Consider the following 18,576-nt stretch of genomic DNA (forward strand, 5'->3'; position numbering starts at 1 on the left):
GAAAATATTTCATGATATTTAGACAGTGTTTTATTATATATATTTTATTCAGATTCACATCACACAGACATTGAGTGAATATTTGGTAGATAAATGTGGTGGCTGGTGTGCTTTACTCATTTCTTTTTTTTTTTTTCTATTTTAACGCAATAAAATCTACAATAACAAAATAAAATTGAAGTCTATTATTGCGTTGACTCAATGCCAGCCTCCTTGCTCAGTGACTCTAGTAGTCCAGAATAATTCCTGAAAAAAGTCTTCGCAGTATTCAGCTTTTCATTTGATTAAAATATCCAAACATAAATATTGCTCGATATAAGTGGTCAAGCGTCACGGTTTATTTCCCTATCGGTAAAAATAATTATTTTTATAAAAAATGATCTGTTCTTGTGTTCGTTTGGAACAGGCACATCTTTGGACAGCAATATTCAGAGGGGTCCTGACCCACGTTGCATGGCAGCAGGAAGACTAGTGTGTCCTTTGCCGGAGTAGTTGTTGTAATCTTCAACTCGCTCCTGACAAACATGTCGAGTCATTAACTCGGGACTCGTAGCGTGTCCCTGTTGGGGCATTTTAGCAAGATGACCGCACGACCATGTCTATTTCGGCTCGCCCGGCTGCGGCGTCACATCAACTGCGCCACTCGTTTCAGGGCTGGGGTTTATCATGCGGCTCCCGAGTCGGGTTTTTTAAACAGCCAGGACCGAGGTGGCTCCTTGGTTTGCTGCAGGGCTACTTCGTCCAACAACTCCGCTCCCAAACCCCCGGACACCTCTCTGTTCGTGCCTGTCTCTCTGAGGACCGACGTCGGTGTGGATGAAAGCGTCGGAGCAGAGCTAAGCCAACCGCTGGATAAAAGTTTGTTGACTCTCTCTACTCGCTATTTCCGGGTGCAGAAATCAATAAAAGATATATTTACTTACTTGAAGTCACTGGCTGACAATAGCATTTTAATTTTTTTTTTTTTTTAGCCAAGTTGCTTTTATTTCATTTTGGGATAGATGGAAAAACACCTGCTCCCTCATGACTGCTTTGCCCTGCTCCGTACTTTCAGGTGAGCTGTTAAAAATTCTAAACCGGTTCTATAAGAAGAAGGAGATACAAAAGTTGGCAGCAGACAACGGCCTTGATGGTGAGTAAGAAAGCTCAATCACAGCACACATCTGAAGTTGTTTTTTAGTCTGATTCTCTACGCCTTTCACAAACTTTTTATGCATCAAAGATGCTTCACTTTGGTTGTCTTTTAGTTTATTGCTCCTTTGTGATCAACATGTCGTGTGTCTGCTGTGTGGCCAATGTTTTGCATTTGTTTCTTTCCAGCTCGTTTGTTCCATCAGGCTTTTGTCAACTTCAGGAAATATGTCCTTGAGGTGGCGTCTCTTCCTGCTGATCTGCACATCATCCTCAGTGACATCTGTGCTGGAGCAGGTTGCTTTACTGAAATGATTTCCCTCAACATTAAACCATGGAGTAATTCCATTTTCTCTGACTGTAGGTCACATCGACGACATCTTCCCCTATTTTATGCGTCACGCCAAGCAGATCTTTCCAATGCTTGATTGTATGGACGACCTGCGAAAGATCTCTGACCTCCGAGTGCCGGCCAACTGGTCTGTATCTCAAGTAGTTTTTGTCTGTAAAGTGAGTTGTGATTGTGGTGAATAAATGTAAGGTCGTGACGGTTGTTAAATCATTTGAATACTTGAGCGTAAGCGTGTGTGTGATTCAGAGTGAAAAGAAGAAACGCCTTACTATTCGTTGTGCAGGTACTCGGAAGCTCGTGCCATTCAGAGAAAAATTGTGTTCCATGCTGGGCCCACCAACAGTGGTAAAACCTACAACGCCATTCAGCGCTACCTGGCGGCAAAGTCCGGAGTCTACTGTGGCCCCCTGAAACTGCTGGCGCACGAAATCTTTGAGAAGAGCAATCAAGCGGTTCGTACTGTAGACATCATGTTGCTCTTCTGCTTTGGTTCAGTCTGTTTATTAGATGTTTCCTTTCCTTCTTTGTATTTGTCAAAGACATGTGCGTGAAGAACAAAGGAACACTGTGTTGACCTTTGTGAGGTCAATGGCAAATGAGTGGCCTCTTGTAATCCCAATGTTTTCAGATAAATCATGTTTTTTGTTTTTTTTTTGTTCATATCTGATGTAGTTTTTACTGAAATGTTTGTCCTGTTACACATGAATAGAATGTTCTATGTGACCTGGTGACTGGGGAGGAGAGAACCTTCGTGGACCCAGAGGGTCGACCGTCTCATCATGTTGCCTGCACGATCGAAATGTGTAACGTTACAACTCCCTGTAAGTCAACGCCACCGTCACACTCTTTGATTATTGTCTTCCAAGTCATTAAAAAAAAGACTCTTCCATTTTCCAACCCTCAGATGAAGTTGCTGTTATCGATGAAATACAAATGATCAGAGATCCGTCCAGAGGCTGGGCTTGGACACGAGCCCTGCTGGGTGTGTAGAACAATGTAGCTCACTTCATCTGGCCTTGTTTTGCTTCCATTTAATCCTCCCACCTGTTTTCTGTCAGGTCTTTGTGCCGAGGAAATCCATGTGTGTGGTGAACCTTCAGCCATAGGCTTTGTCCGGGAGCTCATGTTCACCACTGGAGAGGAGGTGGAGGTGAGAGACTGTGCCATTTGTGCCGTTCACATTGAAGCTTTTCTATATTTTAATGTGTTTGGTCCCTCATTAGGTTCACACCTACCAACGCTTGACCCCGTTTTCAGTCTTGGATCAGGCCGTTCAGTCGCTGGACAACCTGAGGCCAGGAGACTGCATCGTGTGCTTCAGTAAAAACGACATCTACTCACTCAGCCGACAAATTGAGGCGAGGGGAATAGAGTGTGCTGTGATCTACGGGAGTCTGCCTCCAGGTGTGTTTTCAGTAGGATGTTGATGCCTTGGGTAATGCATCTAATGGACCCATACATACATTAAAACAACAAAATATTGTTTATTTTGCATCAGTTTGACAATAGCACAATAAATCACGATGGTGTCTATATTCAAGTTTTTATATCACCTTGTTTAAACTAAAACTTAATGTCTTGAAAATATCTGTGTATTAATTTCAATTTTTATAATATTAAATTATTTTTTGTTGTAATTATATATATATATATATATATATATATATATATATATATATATATATATATATATATATATATATATATATATATATATATAATCTACAATCTACTACCAGCTAAAGACATGAAATGGTGTCTTGCCGTGCATATATTAAATAGAGATTCTCTCTGTGCCCTCAGGTACCAAGCTCTCCCAGGCCAAAAAATTCAATGATCCTGATGATCCTTGTAAAATCTTGGTTGCAACCGATGCCATAGGGATGGGTCTCAATTTGTAAGTGAATCTCTTGTGTTTTTCGTCAGTAACTGCAGATAAAATTACGACCTCAAAACACAAGATGTTATACAAACTGTTGTATCAGTGTTTCACACACACTTTGTACTTATAAATACGTCAGAAGGTAAAAGGAAGGGAAATCAGATAAAAATAATGAAATACAGCACAAATGCATATAAAATTGATATTCATAAACTTGAAAGAGATAAATAATATAATACTATAATCAGTTCTTTTTAAAAAGATTTTCATAATAGCTGTATGAAGATCTTGTTTTACACCTCTTGTCATTTTGTCATTTAAATGCTGTGTGTGTGAACTGCCTGATTTAGTTATTTTTTAAAACAAACTTTAAACTATTATCTCTTTTTCTTCTCCTCCATCATCACTTGGTGGCGCTCATTCTGTTTCTGTTTTATGCGCCGTGTGATGATGTCATCAGCTGCCTGTTTTCTCTCCAGGAGTATCAAGCGCATCATCTTCAACAGTCTGGTCAAACCAAACATCAATGAGAAGGGGGAGAAACAGATGGAGACCATCAGCACCTCACAAGCGCTGCAGATTGCCGGTCGTGCAGGAAGGTTCGTGGTGTTGGATCAGAAAAGGTCATTTCTGCCTGGATGTGTTGGTGATCTGTGGTGTGGGCCTTTTGCCCAGGTTCTCCTCTAAGTTCAAAGAGGGAGAGGTTACAACAATGCACAGGGATGATCTCCCCGTCCTGAAGGAGATACTCAGCCATTTGGTGGATCCAATAGAGGTGAGCCTCAACATGCCGTGATCTGTTTGCATTTCAGTTAAAAGCCCAGCAAACTGTAGAACGAAGTTGGGAACATGTAGTCAAGAGCGCTGTGCTCTGTGTCAGACTGCAGGTCTTCATCCCACTGCAGAGCAGATCGAGATGTTTGCTTATCATCTGCCGGACGCGACGCTCTCCAACCTGATCGTGAGTTTCCAATCTCATGCTCATTTGCAGCTCAACCTCTGTCGTCTCCACTTGGTGCAGTCTGGTGGCCAGAATTGTCGTGGAAAATAAATGCCATACATGCTGTGACAGTTACACTCTTGAAATGATGGATTTCTCTTTTTAAAAACTGCCTTTGGAGCTCTGAAATATATTATTATTTACTTATCAACGGTGAAGTCAGTCTGAATAACAAGCGAAAAGTGTGTGGAAATGTGCACTGTTCCACACCAGCTTCAGAGCTGAGGTACAGGAGTTTCTACTGGTGTTGGTCCATTGGCGACACTTGGAGCCGATCCGGGGATCTGCACATCAGAGACAGTTGGAGAGATGTCCTCCTTGTCCCACAGTGGGGAAGTTCATCTGATCTAATTCAAGAGCTACGTTGTCTGTATTCTGCATCAAGATGGATTTTATTATCTCGAAATGAAGTAACACACGCTGCTTATTGAGGTCAAAACACCCCTCTGTCAGCCAGGTTTCAACAAGTAACTTCACAGCGACACAATCCACCCAGTAGCAGTCGACAGTGATGAGCACGTCCTGCCAGCCTCTCATGACTCTCCTCTCGCCGTCTCTCAGGACATTTTCGTCAGTCTGTCTCAGGTGGACGGCCTGTATTTCGTCTGCAACATCGAGGACTTCAAGTTTCTGGCCGACATGATTCAGCACATCCCTCTCAGCCTGAGGTCTCGCTACGTCTTCTGTACCGCTCCCATCAATAAGAAGCAGCCTTTCGTCTGCACCTCCTTCTTGAAGGTCAGAGATGTGAGGAGATTCTGTGTGAAGACGTGTTGTATGGTGTGACAGTAAAGCCCTTGAAATGACCCAAAAAAAGCTTTTTGGACAATAAAAAATGACCTTCTTTCTGTCTGATCTCCTCTGTAGTTTGCACGACAGTTTAGCAGAGACGAACCGCTAACGTTCGACTGGATTTGTCGCCATGTCAACTGGCCTGTGGCTCCACCCAAAAACATCAAAGACCTGGTTCACCTGGAAGCCGTCCATGACGTGCTGGATCTCTACCTCTGGCTCAGGTAGCCACTGGCCCGACTCAACTGCTGAGTCCGAATTCTGCGTCTGACTTTGCTTTCTTCATCCAGCTACCGCTTCATGGACATGTTCCCGGACACGGCATTGGTCCGGAATATTCAACAAGAACTTGATGACATCATCCAACAAGGCGTCCAGAACATCACGCGCCTGATCCGAGCCACCGACCCGACCATCACAGAGTCCCAGAACAGCCGCAGCGGCTCGGCACCGGCGGGTTCCCTCAGCGGTGGCGGCGGCGGCGGCGGTGGTGGTCATGTGATGAGCAGGAGAGGCCCGAAGGAGAGCAACTCACTGGCCAGTCGCCTGGTGAGAGACGGACTTTTGACGTCAGACGTGCTGCAGCAGCTGCAGAGGGAGTGGCTCAAGGACCAGAAGTCCAGAATCGGAACCGAGACTGAGGAAGGACATTACGATGATAACAACAAAGGGAGAAGAAAAAAGAAGAAGAAATGATGAATTGTTTGATTAAAAACTGTATATTTTTAAAAGAGTATCATGTGAACAAGGCTGAGATGACCAACATTCTGAAGGGTGGTTAATATTCTCCCGTGGAGAAGCAGATGCTCCTTCTTTTTCCTGTCATGGAGCTCTACTTTGTTGTGTGTTAGAGGACTCATCGTGTGAATTACAGTGTGTGTTGCTTGTTCGTGGGACGTCAGGAGCCGGGGATGTGGTGCACTCTGTGCCCTGTCCCATCATAAACGACAGCAGACTGGAGCCAGGGGTTTATATGATTACTAATGTATAATAAAATCTCAACTCTTGATTGAGAGAACAGAGGTTTGGCTTCGGTTAATCATTAAACCCCTGACCTTTGCTCTGAACAAGACGCTGTCAGTCTGGCTCTGCAAGTAAAGGTTCATGAGGCGAATGCTGCTCTGTCTGCAGAGTCTTGTTTCTCACTAGGCGGCGAGTCTTGCGTGTTGGAACAAGATGTTGGCGGTTCACATCTTCTCCTACTTCTTCACCAAGCTGCAGGAAGATCCGACAAAGAAGGTAAGAGCGTCTAAATCGTATGAGCCAGTCTCCTCACCTGACAAAAACAGTCTTCAGGTCCTCAGAGACCTGCGAGGAAGGTTTGCTTATTTAAACACGGTAACAGACGGAACAGCATGATGCGACCGACTCATGTTTCGTCTGCTCAGCAATGATTAACATCTCAGTGAGAGCTCAAACACCTTTAACAGACATGTTCGAGACTCACAGCAGCAGCTCTAGTTTTTTTTCAGAATCATGTTTTACTTTCCTACAGCGTGTTGACAAGGTGGTTTTCTTGGCTCCTTCAGAAGTTGATATGAGGTCTTCATTTAAATGATCTATGGCTGTTTTAACTGTTTTAATCCAACATCATCCCATCGATTATACAACTTTACGCTGTTATTTAATTTTATATATAATAATAATGGATTAAGTTGTACAGTGTACATTGAGGCCAAAAATGTAGACTGATTATAGACGTGTGAAGTTCGGTCTAACCTTGGACTAGACTCTCTAATAGACGTCCGAGACTTATTGGGACTTATCAGCTGAACCGTTCATCATCGGGAGAGTTCATGCTTCATTTACAACTGTGCGCTATCAAAACATCAACCTTTGGAGGTGACCTTTAAAATGAATCTGCTCTTTGACTCACTCAGTGAAAAACAAATACCGATAAAATATCAGATTTAAAATAGTTTCGGTGGAAAGTTTCAAAGGTTTTAACCATAATTTATGGTCCATATAGTTCAATTATGATTCAATCTATAACTCAATTTATTGCTGTTACATTAAAAAATGATTTCCTTCATTTACCAGATATTTCAAATGGAGAGAACTTCCTTCAACATCCACCTTAAACAGGATGTCTTTCAAAAGAGATACGCTGGATGGAATATATTAAACTATAAAAATGTGTTTGTTTAAATATCTGTTACTCATTCTGACTGCATTTAATTGACCATTTTCTATTATTATTTTGTGAATTGTATGAAAGAATGTATTAATGTCGAACCCCTGCAGCCTTTGATTTCTTCATGTTTTATTTTTATTTTTCTTTCTTTGTGACTTAAAATGGGAGATGTGATTGGTTGTGGATGATTTCAAGAATGTTTATTATAAACACCGAACCCTACAGAATTCAATAAAAAGTGAATTGCAAAAAATAAATAAATAAATAAAAAGGATTGAAATGATGATTTCCTCGCTGCTTGCTCAAAACAGGTGGACAGATTTCTGTACCGCATGCGTCTCCATGACGACCAGCTCCAGGACATTTCGGCTCGTTTCCAGGCGGAGATGAAGAAGGGCCTCTGCGCTGACAGCAACCCGGTCGCCACGGTGAAGATGCTGCCGACGCACGTCCGCTCCACTCCGGACGGAACAGGTTCTCGAACTCCTGGCCAAAAACCCCAGTCAAGTGTGGCTCAACTCACGATGTCTTCACAGAGAAAGGAGAGTTTCTAGCGCTGGACCTCGGCGGCTCCAGATTTAAAGTCCTTCGTGTCAACGTGAAGGAAGCTCGAGGGATGCGGCCTGCTGCGGTGGAGATAGAGGAGATGACGTATCCAATATCGAATGACGTCCTCATTGGGAAGGGGACGGAGGTGAGTTTGAGCAGAAGAAATCACTTACAAGAGAGCCGTTCTCAAATTCCTCAAGTCGCTGTGTGACTTCCACAGGTCTTCGACCATGTGTCAGAATCTCTGAAGGACTTTCTGCAGAAGAAGAACATGGATTTGAAGAAGAAACATCCTCTGGCCTTCACCTTCTCCTTCCCTTGTGAACATGCCGCCATAAACAAGGTAACGTCAGGCCTCCCTCCTCCTCCTACAGAAGAGGAGGAAGAAAAAAGTAACAATTGCCAGAATTCTGACTTTTTTCTCAGCATTCTGACTTAATCTCAGGATTTTGACTTTTTTCTCAGAATTCTGACTTTAATCTCAGAAGTCAGGATTCTCACTTTGAAGTGACAATTCTGAGATTAGAGTCAGAATTCTTACTTTAAAGACGGAATTCTGACTTTAAAGTGAGAGTTATCACTTTTTTCTCAGAATTCTCACTTTAAAGTCAGAATTTTGCCAATTTTTTTTTCCTTCACTGGCCCTAATCCTCTTCCGTATCCTCCTCCTCCTCTGAAACATAAATTATTTTTGGTAAAACTTTCAATTAACAATAAACAAATTATTTGTTAATTGACAGTTAGTACATGGTTAGTCTCGGTCAGTCTTGGCCAAACACTAGTCAATGCTCTGTTATGATTAATTGGCTGACTGGCTAATATGCAGCGAATACGCGGCACATTTATTGTTTTGTTAAGCATAACAAATGTTACCTTATTTAAAGTCTGACCTTCATTTCTGATCTTGACCTTCCGAATTATTCCAACCAGGAATCTGCTCAAGCAAAACACGTCACCGGAAAACAAGTGCCCCTTTGCGATAGTTGGCTAAAATCGTTTTGTGTTTTCATTTGGTGCTAAAATCAATTATGAATGAACGAATGTGAGCCGTAGCGCAGCAGTTTCACGGACAGCTTCGACATTCAAATATTTTGAGCCAATATATCTTTTGTCTTGTCTGTCTTTTTTATGATACAAATCGCTGCAAATAAATTAAAAATACGCCACCAACACATACTCAAATGAACAAATAATTGAGTGACAGACTTTTTAATAACCAAATTTTATATGAAACAATCAAAAATGATCTTCACCTTAAATGTGTCAAAACTCTGCTTGTAATTACTGAAAATAAAACCTAAGCACCGAATATACTGTGTACAATAGAGCTGTTTACAAAGAAGGTGGTTGTCCGGATATTTGACGAAACATCAGAGTGGCATCTGAATGTTTTCTGTGGTGCTGATGTTTGTGGTTTGTGGTAAACAAAGCCCAAAACGCAGCAGAGGAATTGAAAACAGAGACAGCCATTTTGGTTCTTAACCTCCCAACGACAACCTTCTTCATCTGTGCCTCTTCTGACTCCACTTACGCTCTCTCCACCCAGCGTTCACTCTCTTCTTTATGTCCACTGATATCAGTCCAAAGTCATTCTTTTTTTCCCATCACCCCTCCTCTTCCTCCTGCCTCCCTCTCATTCATGCTTATCTCTTTGGTCTCCTAACCTTCATTCCTCTTTAGGGAGTTCTCCTAAATTGGGGAAAGATCTTCAGGGCCCGGGGACTGAAAGGGAAAGAAGTTGTCGAGGCACTTAAAGATGCCATCCAAAGAACCGAGGTCGGTGAATATTAGACTTCATATTCATCATTTGTCATGTGACCTGGTAAATAAGGACTTGTTAATGTGTAAAAAAATACATTCTTTATTTATTTATATGTCCATGCACAACATAACAAGGCACTTTCCTAGTTGGTGGCATCCTCACTGACACTGGCAATAAAGCTGATTCTGATTCTGCAGGACTTGGATGTGGAGGTTGTGGCTTTGGTGAACGACTCCGTGGCGACGATGATGAGCTGTGGTTTTGATGACCGCAACTGTCAAATAGGACTCATCATTGGTGGGTTTAGTGCGTATTCAGGAAGACTTGACAGAACTTAAAAGGGCCAGGACTCCATGGTTCTGTTCTGTTTTCCCTCTCAGCTCCCTCTGCTACTGTCTCGTGTGTGTCTCTGTCCCAGGAACTGGCACCAATGCTTGCTACATGGAGGAGATGCGCCACATCGGCAGGGTGGAGGGAGACGAGGGCAGGATGTGTGTGAACACTGAGTGGGGGGCGTTTGGAGATGACGGTGCTCTGGATGACTTCATCACAGAGTTTGACAGAGAACTGGACGCAGCTTCCATCAACCCTGGAAAACAAACGTGAGCCATATAAATGTACATTATATTGAGCTGGAGGGAATTTCCTTTTCATTCTTGTCCTAAATGCTCCACTTTAAATGCCTCTTTCCCCCCAAGTCAAAGTGCTTCTGTTTCTCCATCAGCTTCGAGAAGATGGTCAGTGGGATGCATCAGGGAGAGCTGGTCCGGCTGATTGTGTTGAAGATGGCCAAGGAAGGGTGGCTGTTTGATGGGCAGGTGTCTGAAGCTCTGATGGCTCACGGGAGGATAACCTCAGCACACGTCGCAGCCATGGAGGAGTACGTCCCCTCTCACCATCTCCCTCACAGAAGCTACCTTTGGTGACTAACAATCCGTCCGTCTAAGGTACAAAACCGGGCTGCAGAACACCAGAGACATCCTCACTGATCTGGACCTGAACCCGTCCTCTGACGACTGCGTGGCAGTTCAACATGTCAGCACCATCGTTTCCTTCAGATCCTCCAACTTGGTGGCCGCTGCGCTGTCTGCAATCCTCACCCGTGTCAAGACCAACAGGAACGTGGGGAAGTTAAAGATCTCTGTAGGGGTGGATGGCACAATGTATAGAACACACCCACGGTGAGTGGAACACTATCAACACTTTCTGTCAAAGCAATGAAAACTATCATTTGACTGAGATTTTTTTGTCTTATCTTGATGGGTGTTTCCTCCTGCAGGTATTCCAAACGTCTTCACAAGGTCCTGCAGCGGCTCCTTCCAGAGTGTCACGTCAGATTCATCCAGTCGAACTGCGGCAGCAGCAAGGGAGCCGCCTTGGTGGCAGCAGTGGGACAGAGACTGGCCTCGCAGAGGAGACAGGTGCGTCCACACATCCGCAGCTGGGTTCAGACGACCCTCGGGACTTTACATGGAGTGCATCAATATTTATTTTTTTTTATTTTTTTTATCATTGTTCCTGTGAGAGGCCAGCTTTTTTTAACCCAGGAATATATGAGGAGAATAAATATAAAAAATAATAATTTTTAAACTTTTTTCACGTATTTATTGCAATTTATTACCAATGAACAACATGAACGGCCGGTATTAAAAAAAAAAATTAAAAAAAGTAAGACAACCCAAAACAGAAATTCATCTCACTTATCAGACCTATGGAACAAAGAACTATACAAATGTTGTCTTCATAAAACGGTGTCTCGCTTTCCGATGTCAGTAGGTGGCGCTCTCGTTTTAAAAATCGTGAGGTTTAGTTGTCAGGGCTGTTGAAAATGTAAGATTTTAGAGCAGAGTGCCATCTAGTGGGTTCTGTAAATAACGACACTCCTGTCAAATAGTGACAGGGAGGCCTTGCTGAAGCAAAAGTCACATCGGAGTCACATCAGTTTGTGAGTGTGATTCATGGACTGGATTTCTTGTTAAAATATTTATTCACCCCAGTTTTTGAGCGAGGAAGTGAGGAAAGTCCCAGTTTGCTGACTTGTATTCCAGATCGATGAGAAGCTGTCCACCTTCAAACTGAGTCCAGAGCAGCTCCAAATGGTGAAAAGCCGAATGAGAGCCGACATGGAAGCCGGGCTGACGCAGAAAAACCTTTCGGCAGTGAAGATGCTGCCCACATACGTGTGCGGCCTCCCGGACGGTTCAGGTGCAGATGTTTCTCTTGAAATGAAACGGCAGTGTTGGTGAATAAAAATTTACTTTGCTTGACGCTGTTGTGTTCTCAGAAAGCGGGAGATACCTGGCCATGGATCTGGGAGAGAACGGTTTCAAAGTCCTGCTGGTGAACTTGAGAAGAGGCCAGCACCTGAACTCAGGCCTCCACCAGAAGATCTACTCCATACCATTGACTGTCATGCAGGGAACGTCGGAAGAGGTACCACTCCCAAAATGTTTTGCTTCTTGTCTTTGTGTCGAGTGAAACCAAACATCATGGCAGGCCTCACTGAATGTAGCTGCAAACGTCTTCTCAGTTCTTCTGCTCAGACATGACCATCATGTGAAGGCCTGGCAAGAAAAGACTCTCACGGTTTAGCTGGCTGTTACCTTGTCATTGTGTTGCCCACCTCTTTGCTTGAATGAAGTCAGCTGGCGCGCTCAAGCATGTTATTCCTGTTGGACTTGGCTGGTGTCATGGTTCTGATCTTCTCATTGTGCCGGCAGCTGTTCGACCACCTGGCCGAGTGCATTGGTGACTTCCTGGACAACATGGGGCTGAAGAGCTGTTGCCTCCCTGCAGGTTTCTCCTTCCCTTTCCCCTATGAACAGACGGCAGTAGACTCGGTGAGAACCTCCGTTTTTCTTCCCCCATTAGCCATAAGATTATGACCGCCACTCAAACATTGTTCAGATCTCACTTTTCGGTGACTGTGTTTGACGCTGACTGGGAAATGTGAAACATGATTCATGCTTCTGCAGGGCATGTTAGTGAGCTGGACCAAAGGTTTCCTGGTCTCAAACTGTGATGGTCGCGATGTCGTCAAAATGCTGAAGGACGCTGTGGAGAGACGCAGTGTAAGTCTCCCGTGAAGTCCAGCATGTTGGTGATGCTGTCACCAAAGCTATTGAGCCTCCTTTGAGTTTGATCTCCTCCATTAGGATTTTGAGTTGGACGTCGCAGCTGTTGTAAACGACACGGTGGGGACGATGATGTGCTGCGCCTCTGAAGACCCCCAGTGTGAAGTGGGCCTAATAATTGGTATGTCTCCTAATGACAGAGATTTGTGGTGGATCTGACTAAACATTATGACCCCACACCTTCTTTCTGTCAAATCCTGACATAAAGTTCATGCGGCGGAAGTTTCCTGAGAAGGATTTTTTGAGTGGTTTGCCTTGAAAAATACAAAGCCTCCCTCGTGCATAATGTATGACATATATACCAAGAAAGTCCACTGACATCAATGATATTGAATTATTATATGTAATTACATTGCCATGCGTTGCATACATTTTATTGTATTGTGTTGCACTTCATTGCATTATAGTATAGTATAGTAGATTATAGCGTAGTAGATTATAGTATATTATAGTATATTAGATGAGTTTATAATAGATTAGATTATTGTATATTATAGTATATTATCGTATACTAGATTATAGTACATGAGATTAGATTAGATGGCCTTTATTATATGATCTATGATATGGTGTGTACAGAGCATGTTATGAGCACAATTTCCCTTGGGATTAATAAGGTTTTTCTGATTCTGATTAGTCCCATAGTCACAACATGTCACATCAGCCAATGACAACGAAGACACTGCCACATCAAATATATTAAAGGTACACAACATCAAAGGCATCAGCAAAAAAAAAAACACAAAAATCAAACAACACAACAAATAAATTCCTATAATATACAAATGAATATCATGACAAATATATAATATTTAAGTTAAGATAAGTAAATAGATAATACATAGATAATGATAAATTATATAAATTAAATAAATAGTTTAGAAATAAACAATCAACAATGGTCCTCAATCAGTCCGTCAGGTTCTACAAATGACATCTCTGCTTGAAGGCGCAGGCACCAACATTTGTTACATGGAGGATGTGAAAAACATCAAGACGATAGAACGGGTCAAAGGACACACGGAGAAAGAAGAGGGGATGTCTGCAGAGAGGTTTGAGGTAGAGACGGCTCAGTCCAGGGATGAACCCTCCACCACTGTTTGTTCATACGCTGCGCCTCTGCTTGTGACAGAGCGGCCAGATGCTGAAGATGTGCATCAACACCGAGTGCTGCGGTCTGGGCGATGACGGCTCCCTGAGTGACATCATCACTCAGTACGACCTGGAGGTGGATCAGACCTCCCTCAGCACTGGGAAACAAACGTGAGAAACAACTCTGACTGATCGTGATGAGAGAACTTGGGTTGCAGGATGCAAACACTTCTCTCTGCCTGATGTCTTCTTTAGAGATTGAATGAGGAGCTTAGTCATCCATAAAGACTTGGAGTAGAGCTTCTGTTTGATTTTGTTTTGCTCTGTTTTGGGGTGCTTCTATGATAGGCGATTAAAGGGGTTGGGAACCAGGAAGTTGGCGCCGTTAGGTCGCTAATAAAAACAGCTGTGGGCGCAATGCAATGCAATTTGCTGCTCTCATAGAGAGTCTTGTGATGTGAAAGCTTGTGTGGCTTCGTGGGCAGGTTCGAGAAGCTGACCAGCGGCATGTATCTAGGAGAGATCGTCCGCCACGTCCTGCTGGATCTGACCCGCCAGGGCCTGCTCTTCAGAGGACGCGTCACAGACAGGCTGAAAACCCCAGGGATCTTTGACACCAAACTCCTGTCAAGGATTGAGAGGTGCGGATGATGTTTTGGAGATTCTGCTGGTCGCCTCTAACCGCGCTATCTGTCTCCCTCTAGTGACCGCTTGGCTGTACTGCAGGTCCGATGTGTGCTGCAGCAGCTCGGACTGGACTGCAACTGTGACGACAGCAGCATCGTCAAAGAGGTGAAACTCATTCGCAATATACATTTAGTCACGCTTCATAAACGTGTGTGATGTAATGTCATCCATTTTAATTCATTGTCTGGGGTGTACACATCGCATTTTATTATAAAACCATCAACATCTATTTTAAAACAGCCATGCACACTTGGAAACACTAACACTTTTGTAATATTGTTTAGAATTTACGATTGAATGAAAGCAAATAATGTCGTCATCTATCTATTTATTACTCTTCTCAATGTCCTGCTTTAGGAGCTACACTTCATCAATTCTTTCTTCTTCTTTTAGTGACTTTTTCTTCCAGTCTTCTTCAACTCTTGCTCCTTATTTTGCAATCCCACCGTCAGGAAAAGCAACTGCCCCAAGTCATGAGTTTCCAGTCCAGCTCCACTCAGTGTGTGTGGCTTGTCGCAACGTGAATTTGGAAACACTTTCTCCGTCTTTGTCTTGCGCTATCATCAGATCCCTGTTGCAGCAATGGTATTTTCGTGTGTGTGATCATGCAGGTATGTGCTGCCGTGTCACGCCGAGCGGCTCGTTTGTGCGGCGCTGCATTGGCCGCTGTTGTTGATAAGATCCGAGAGAACCGCGGACTGGAGCGTCTGGATGTCAGCGTCGGGGTCGACGGCGCCCTCTACAAGCTCCATCCTCAGTGAGTTCGCTTCAGAAGAGTGTGGCATTTTCCGCCCTAAAATATTTGGCCAAGTGAAGAACAAAGAACTGTTGTTGTTCACAGCTTCTCCGGAGTTCTCCAAGAGAGCACCAGGGCTTTGGCTCCTCAGTGCAGCGTGACCTTCCTCCCATCGGACGAGGGCAGTGGGAAAGGGGCCGCCCTGGTCACCGCCTTGACCCGACAGAAGTAACTTGAACGATTGATCCGTGTCTTGTCTCTTTCACTGTGAAACTCAGGGTTTACTAGTGATTCAATAGCCCTCCACCAAATGATCCGAGCAACCACTGAGTGTGTTGAATAATTCTGTCTTCTAAACTTGTCTGCTGACCACGTCACCTGAGCTTTTCGTGTTCGTGTAACAAACAAGAACTTGATCCGGAATGAGGAGCACACGTTGAGACTTGTCAAAACACCAATGATTTGCTCATATTTTTCAAGTGATTCATACTTTTTCTAGCCGTCTTCACTTAAGTTAACTTGCTGGACGATGGAAAACAGAACTGACAAAAAAACATCTTGAGAAAAAAAAAGTATATTTGAAAGGGGCAGCTATTAAAAGATCCACTCTTCTCTCTGCTCACTTCTTCTCTTTCCTCGGGACGTAAGGTTCTCCGCTGCAGGATTCTTTTTCCTCTCGCCATGAGCCAGAACACTAGGTTTGAAAAGATGAGTCTGGGAAACGTTTCTGCTACACTGGACCCGCCTCTTCAGTGGCCGACGGCATGTGACAATGATGATGTTCTGGTGATTGACAGCGGTTAAATCTAGAATCGCCACATTCTCTTCATGCAAATGATTTAGTGGACACCGTGATCCAACCTGACTAGACTTGATCTGGACTGGACTGACCTGAATGCCAGACATTGATGTCAGCTTCACCAATAGGACAGTTAAAACGCCTCTCTCGCTTTGCGTCTGCTGCTGCCAACATGATGAATATTTTGGATTGATCTGCGCGTGATGCGTCTGACTGGCGTGTTGCTCCCGGTGCTGGATGAAGGCGACGCACTTCTGAGGGGCGGAGCTGCCAGACGGCGACACAAGTCATCGGTCTGTCTGTTCCACGTGGATCAACCAAATGAGAATCGGATTGATCGTGTGCCTCGGTGACCTGTCTGTGTGTGCCAGTTTGGTCTGTCTGATCTCTGGATCCCTGCCCACAGTGATGGCACTGATACATCACAGGCCCAGTCAGATATGAAATCTGCTTGATCCAAAGCTGCGTCACATTCAGCACTGAAATTATCTGACTGACATGACAGATGTTTATTGTGACTGGGGCAGGATTTTTATGCAGAAATCAAACAATAATATCAACATCAGGTGAGTGGAGAAATGCATTGTGGGTAACTCACTGAGATGACTTCAGCATATAAACTAAGATGCGGGGGATTATCATGTTACCGTACTAGTCAATGACACACACAGGATTGTAATCCTGCCGTGTCCTAGTAGTGCGACCTAAAAGTTGAATCACACACACACACACCCTGACATTCCAGGATCACTGCCTCTACAAATACATGTTTGTATGTCTGCCCTCGTGGGGACCTCGGCCTTTCACCCTAAACCATCCAAAACAATTAACCAGGACTCACCAACCACTGTTAAAATGACCCAGTTATTTTGTAGTTTTAGTTTGTAGTTCTCTTCCTCAAATTGAGATTAGGTCGGGCCAAAATGTCCTCACAAGTAGGTGGTTATCCAAAGATATATAATAGCTATACAAGTACACACACATACACAGTTGTTATTTTGTGAGGACCTCTCATTGACATAATGCTTTCCCCAGCCTCTCACCCTAAACCTAACCATCCAAAACACATGGCTCACCTGAACCAGGACTCTGAACCAAACTGGTGCCCAGTTACAATAAACTACTTTTACTGAGGTTTTAACCCTCTGAACCAGCAAGAATAAGCAGAACATACTCACAAGAAGGTGGCTTGTTAAGTCTTGGTACAAGTATGGCAAACATGCCCACCGCCACACTCACACACACACACACAAAGTGCTGTGGTCACTCACGTTCTCATGTTGCCTCCACTGAACTACTTTTTAGTCAGGAACAAATTAGATGAATGTCTCAATCCTCTTGTGGTAAAAGCCAGAATCAGAGATTCAGAGTTTGCTCCAAAGATAAGGACAATAACCCCCAACGGTTGAGCTGGCTGCTGTCAAATAAAGTTTAGTTCAGTTTAGTGTAGTGTAGTGTTGTTTTGCATGAATGAATGTCACTGTTGAAGTCACCCGTATGTTAAGTATCTTTATTAAAATTGTCACAAAATCCTCATGAATTCTATATCCTTTTGAAGTGTTTATACTCTGCACTACAAGTCTCATTAAAATGTTTATTTTATTTTTTCTTAATTCACTAGCTCCAATACCTACAATACAACAAAGATTGTGGTTTGCACAAAATCAAATCCTGGATAAAACAAGGCGAGGCTCTCAAAATACTGGCAGGTGCATTTCCCTCCTCCCCCTCGAGCCGAGCCTGGAAGTCAGAGAATGGAGATGTAATTTCAATGTTAGAAAGTTGCGGACTTTGTCCACATTGCAGGTTTATTGTGATGGGAATTCAGACGTTTTAATCTGTTCCTATAAACCCGTAATGTTTAATCAGCAGAGACTCATCCCTGTCTCCTCAGATAAAGACCGCACAACTGACATTACAGTGTAGACAAGTTATAAACTTTATTCCACGAGTGCCATCTTCAGTCACATGACTTAAATTTGGCTACAGGTTGGAGGACTGACGCTTTATCTCTGCTCCTCCGGCCCATAACCTCCACCAAGAAAGATGCAAGTCGGATGCCACCTCATTTCAGTTTCAACAAAGCTATTAAATATGTTTTTTGGGGGGGATTTTTTTCTGGTGAAGCCATCATTAGGAGCACAGGTTGCCGTTGCTCCCTGGAGTCACAGTCTATGTTGCGAGGAGGTGACATCTGCCCCAGTGCTGCTGCAGAGGAAGGTGACGGAAGGGTTGCACACCACACAGCCACAGCCACAAACAAATGAAACACACAATGAAGCCACACCTGCACTGATCAATTTAAAGTGAATCGGTACACTGCAAATTCAAACCGTTGCTTCACACTTTCAACTAAAACTGAATGCTTCAATATTATGTTTTTCAGGTTCAGTGATCAGGCCGATGGATGAGCTGTATTCTCTGATCAGAAAAGATATTTCAGTTTGTAATTTCTGATGTGAAAGTGTGGGCTCAGAAACGGAGTAGAACTCTCTCAGAACCTTGGTGAGTAGCTCAGTACCTGGA

The 18,576-nt window shown here is 43.6% G+C and overlaps 2 protein-coding genes across 2 annotated transcripts; both read left to right on the plus strand.

Annotated features, from left to right (window-relative positions):
- The first annotated feature begins 444 nt into the window (after window positions 1-444).
- On the plus strand, window positions 445-6,285 carry supv3l1 (SUV3-like helicase). Its single transcript, XM_053865321.1, has 16 exons — window positions 445-858; window positions 1,055-1,132; window positions 1,321-1,428; window positions 1,496-1,610; window positions 1,767-1,935; window positions 2,193-2,304; window positions 2,388-2,465; window positions 2,542-2,633; window positions 2,707-2,887; window positions 3,287-3,380; window positions 3,845-3,964; window positions 4,041-4,140; window positions 4,246-4,326; window positions 4,927-5,103; window positions 5,233-5,381; window positions 5,448-6,285. Exons 1-16 carry the CDS (start codon window positions 582-584, stop codon window positions 5,851-5,853), a joined length of 2,337 nt encoding a protein of 778 aa, XP_053721296.1. The 5' UTR covers window positions 445-581; the 3' UTR covers window positions 5,854-6,285.
- LOC128758872 (hexokinase HKDC1-like) lies at window positions 6,251-18,088 on the plus strand. Its single transcript, XM_053865319.1, has 22 exons — window positions 6,251-6,396; window positions 7,603-7,765; window positions 7,828-7,985; window positions 8,061-8,183; window positions 9,521-9,616; window positions 9,800-9,899; window positions 10,021-10,204; window positions 10,327-10,482; window positions 10,550-10,783; window positions 10,882-11,023; window positions 11,651-11,807; window positions 11,887-12,035; window positions 12,323-12,442; window positions 12,578-12,673; window positions 12,758-12,857; window positions 13,686-13,795; window positions 13,869-13,999; window positions 14,314-14,469; window positions 14,533-14,620; window positions 15,127-15,272; window positions 15,357-15,479; window positions 18,040-18,088. The coding sequence occupies exons 1-22, from the start codon at window positions 6,334-6,336 to the stop codon at window positions 18,050-18,052; spliced, it is 2,808 nt and encodes a 935-aa protein (XP_053721294.1). The 5' UTR covers window positions 6,251-6,333; the 3' UTR covers window positions 18,053-18,088.
- The last annotated feature ends 488 nt before the right edge of the window (window positions 18,089-18,576 follow it).

Source organism: Synchiropus splendidus, chromosome 5, assembly GCF_027744825.2.
Source record: "Synchiropus splendidus isolate RoL2022-P1 chromosome 5, RoL_Sspl_1.0, whole genome shotgun sequence".
Lineage (NCBI taxonomy): Eukaryota > Metazoa > Chordata > Actinopteri > Syngnathiformes > Callionymidae > Synchiropus > Synchiropus splendidus.

What these genes read in the sequence shown, in the direction of transcription:
- supv3l1 (XM_053865321.1), top strand. Translation starts at nt 582, where the DNA reads ATGACCGCACGACCATGTCTATTTCGGCTCGCCCGGCTGCGGCGTCAC. An exon ending in AGCAGACAACGGCCTTGATG is followed by an intron (nt 1,133 to 1,320) that starts GTGAGTAAGAAA and finishes GTTTCTTTCCAG; the next exon opens with CTCGTTTGTTCCATCAGGCT. An exon ending in TTGAGAAGAGCAATCAAGCG is followed by an intron (nt 1,936 to 2,192) that starts GTTCGTACTGTA and finishes ACACATGAATAG; the next exon opens with AATGTTCTATGTGACCTGGT.
- LOC128758872 (XM_053865319.1), top strand. Translation starts at nt 6,334, where the DNA reads ATGTTGGCGGTTCACATCTTCTCCTACTTCTTCACCAAGCTGCAGGAA. An exon ending in AGGAAGATCCGACAAAGAAG is followed by an intron (nt 6,397 to 7,602) that starts GTAAGAGCGTCT and finishes TGCTCAAAACAG; the next exon opens with GTGGACAGATTTCTGTACCG. An exon ending in ATGCCATCCAAAGAACCGAG is followed by an intron (nt 9,617 to 9,799) that starts GTCGGTGAATAT and finishes CTGATTCTGCAG; the next exon opens with GACTTGGATGTGGAGGTTGT.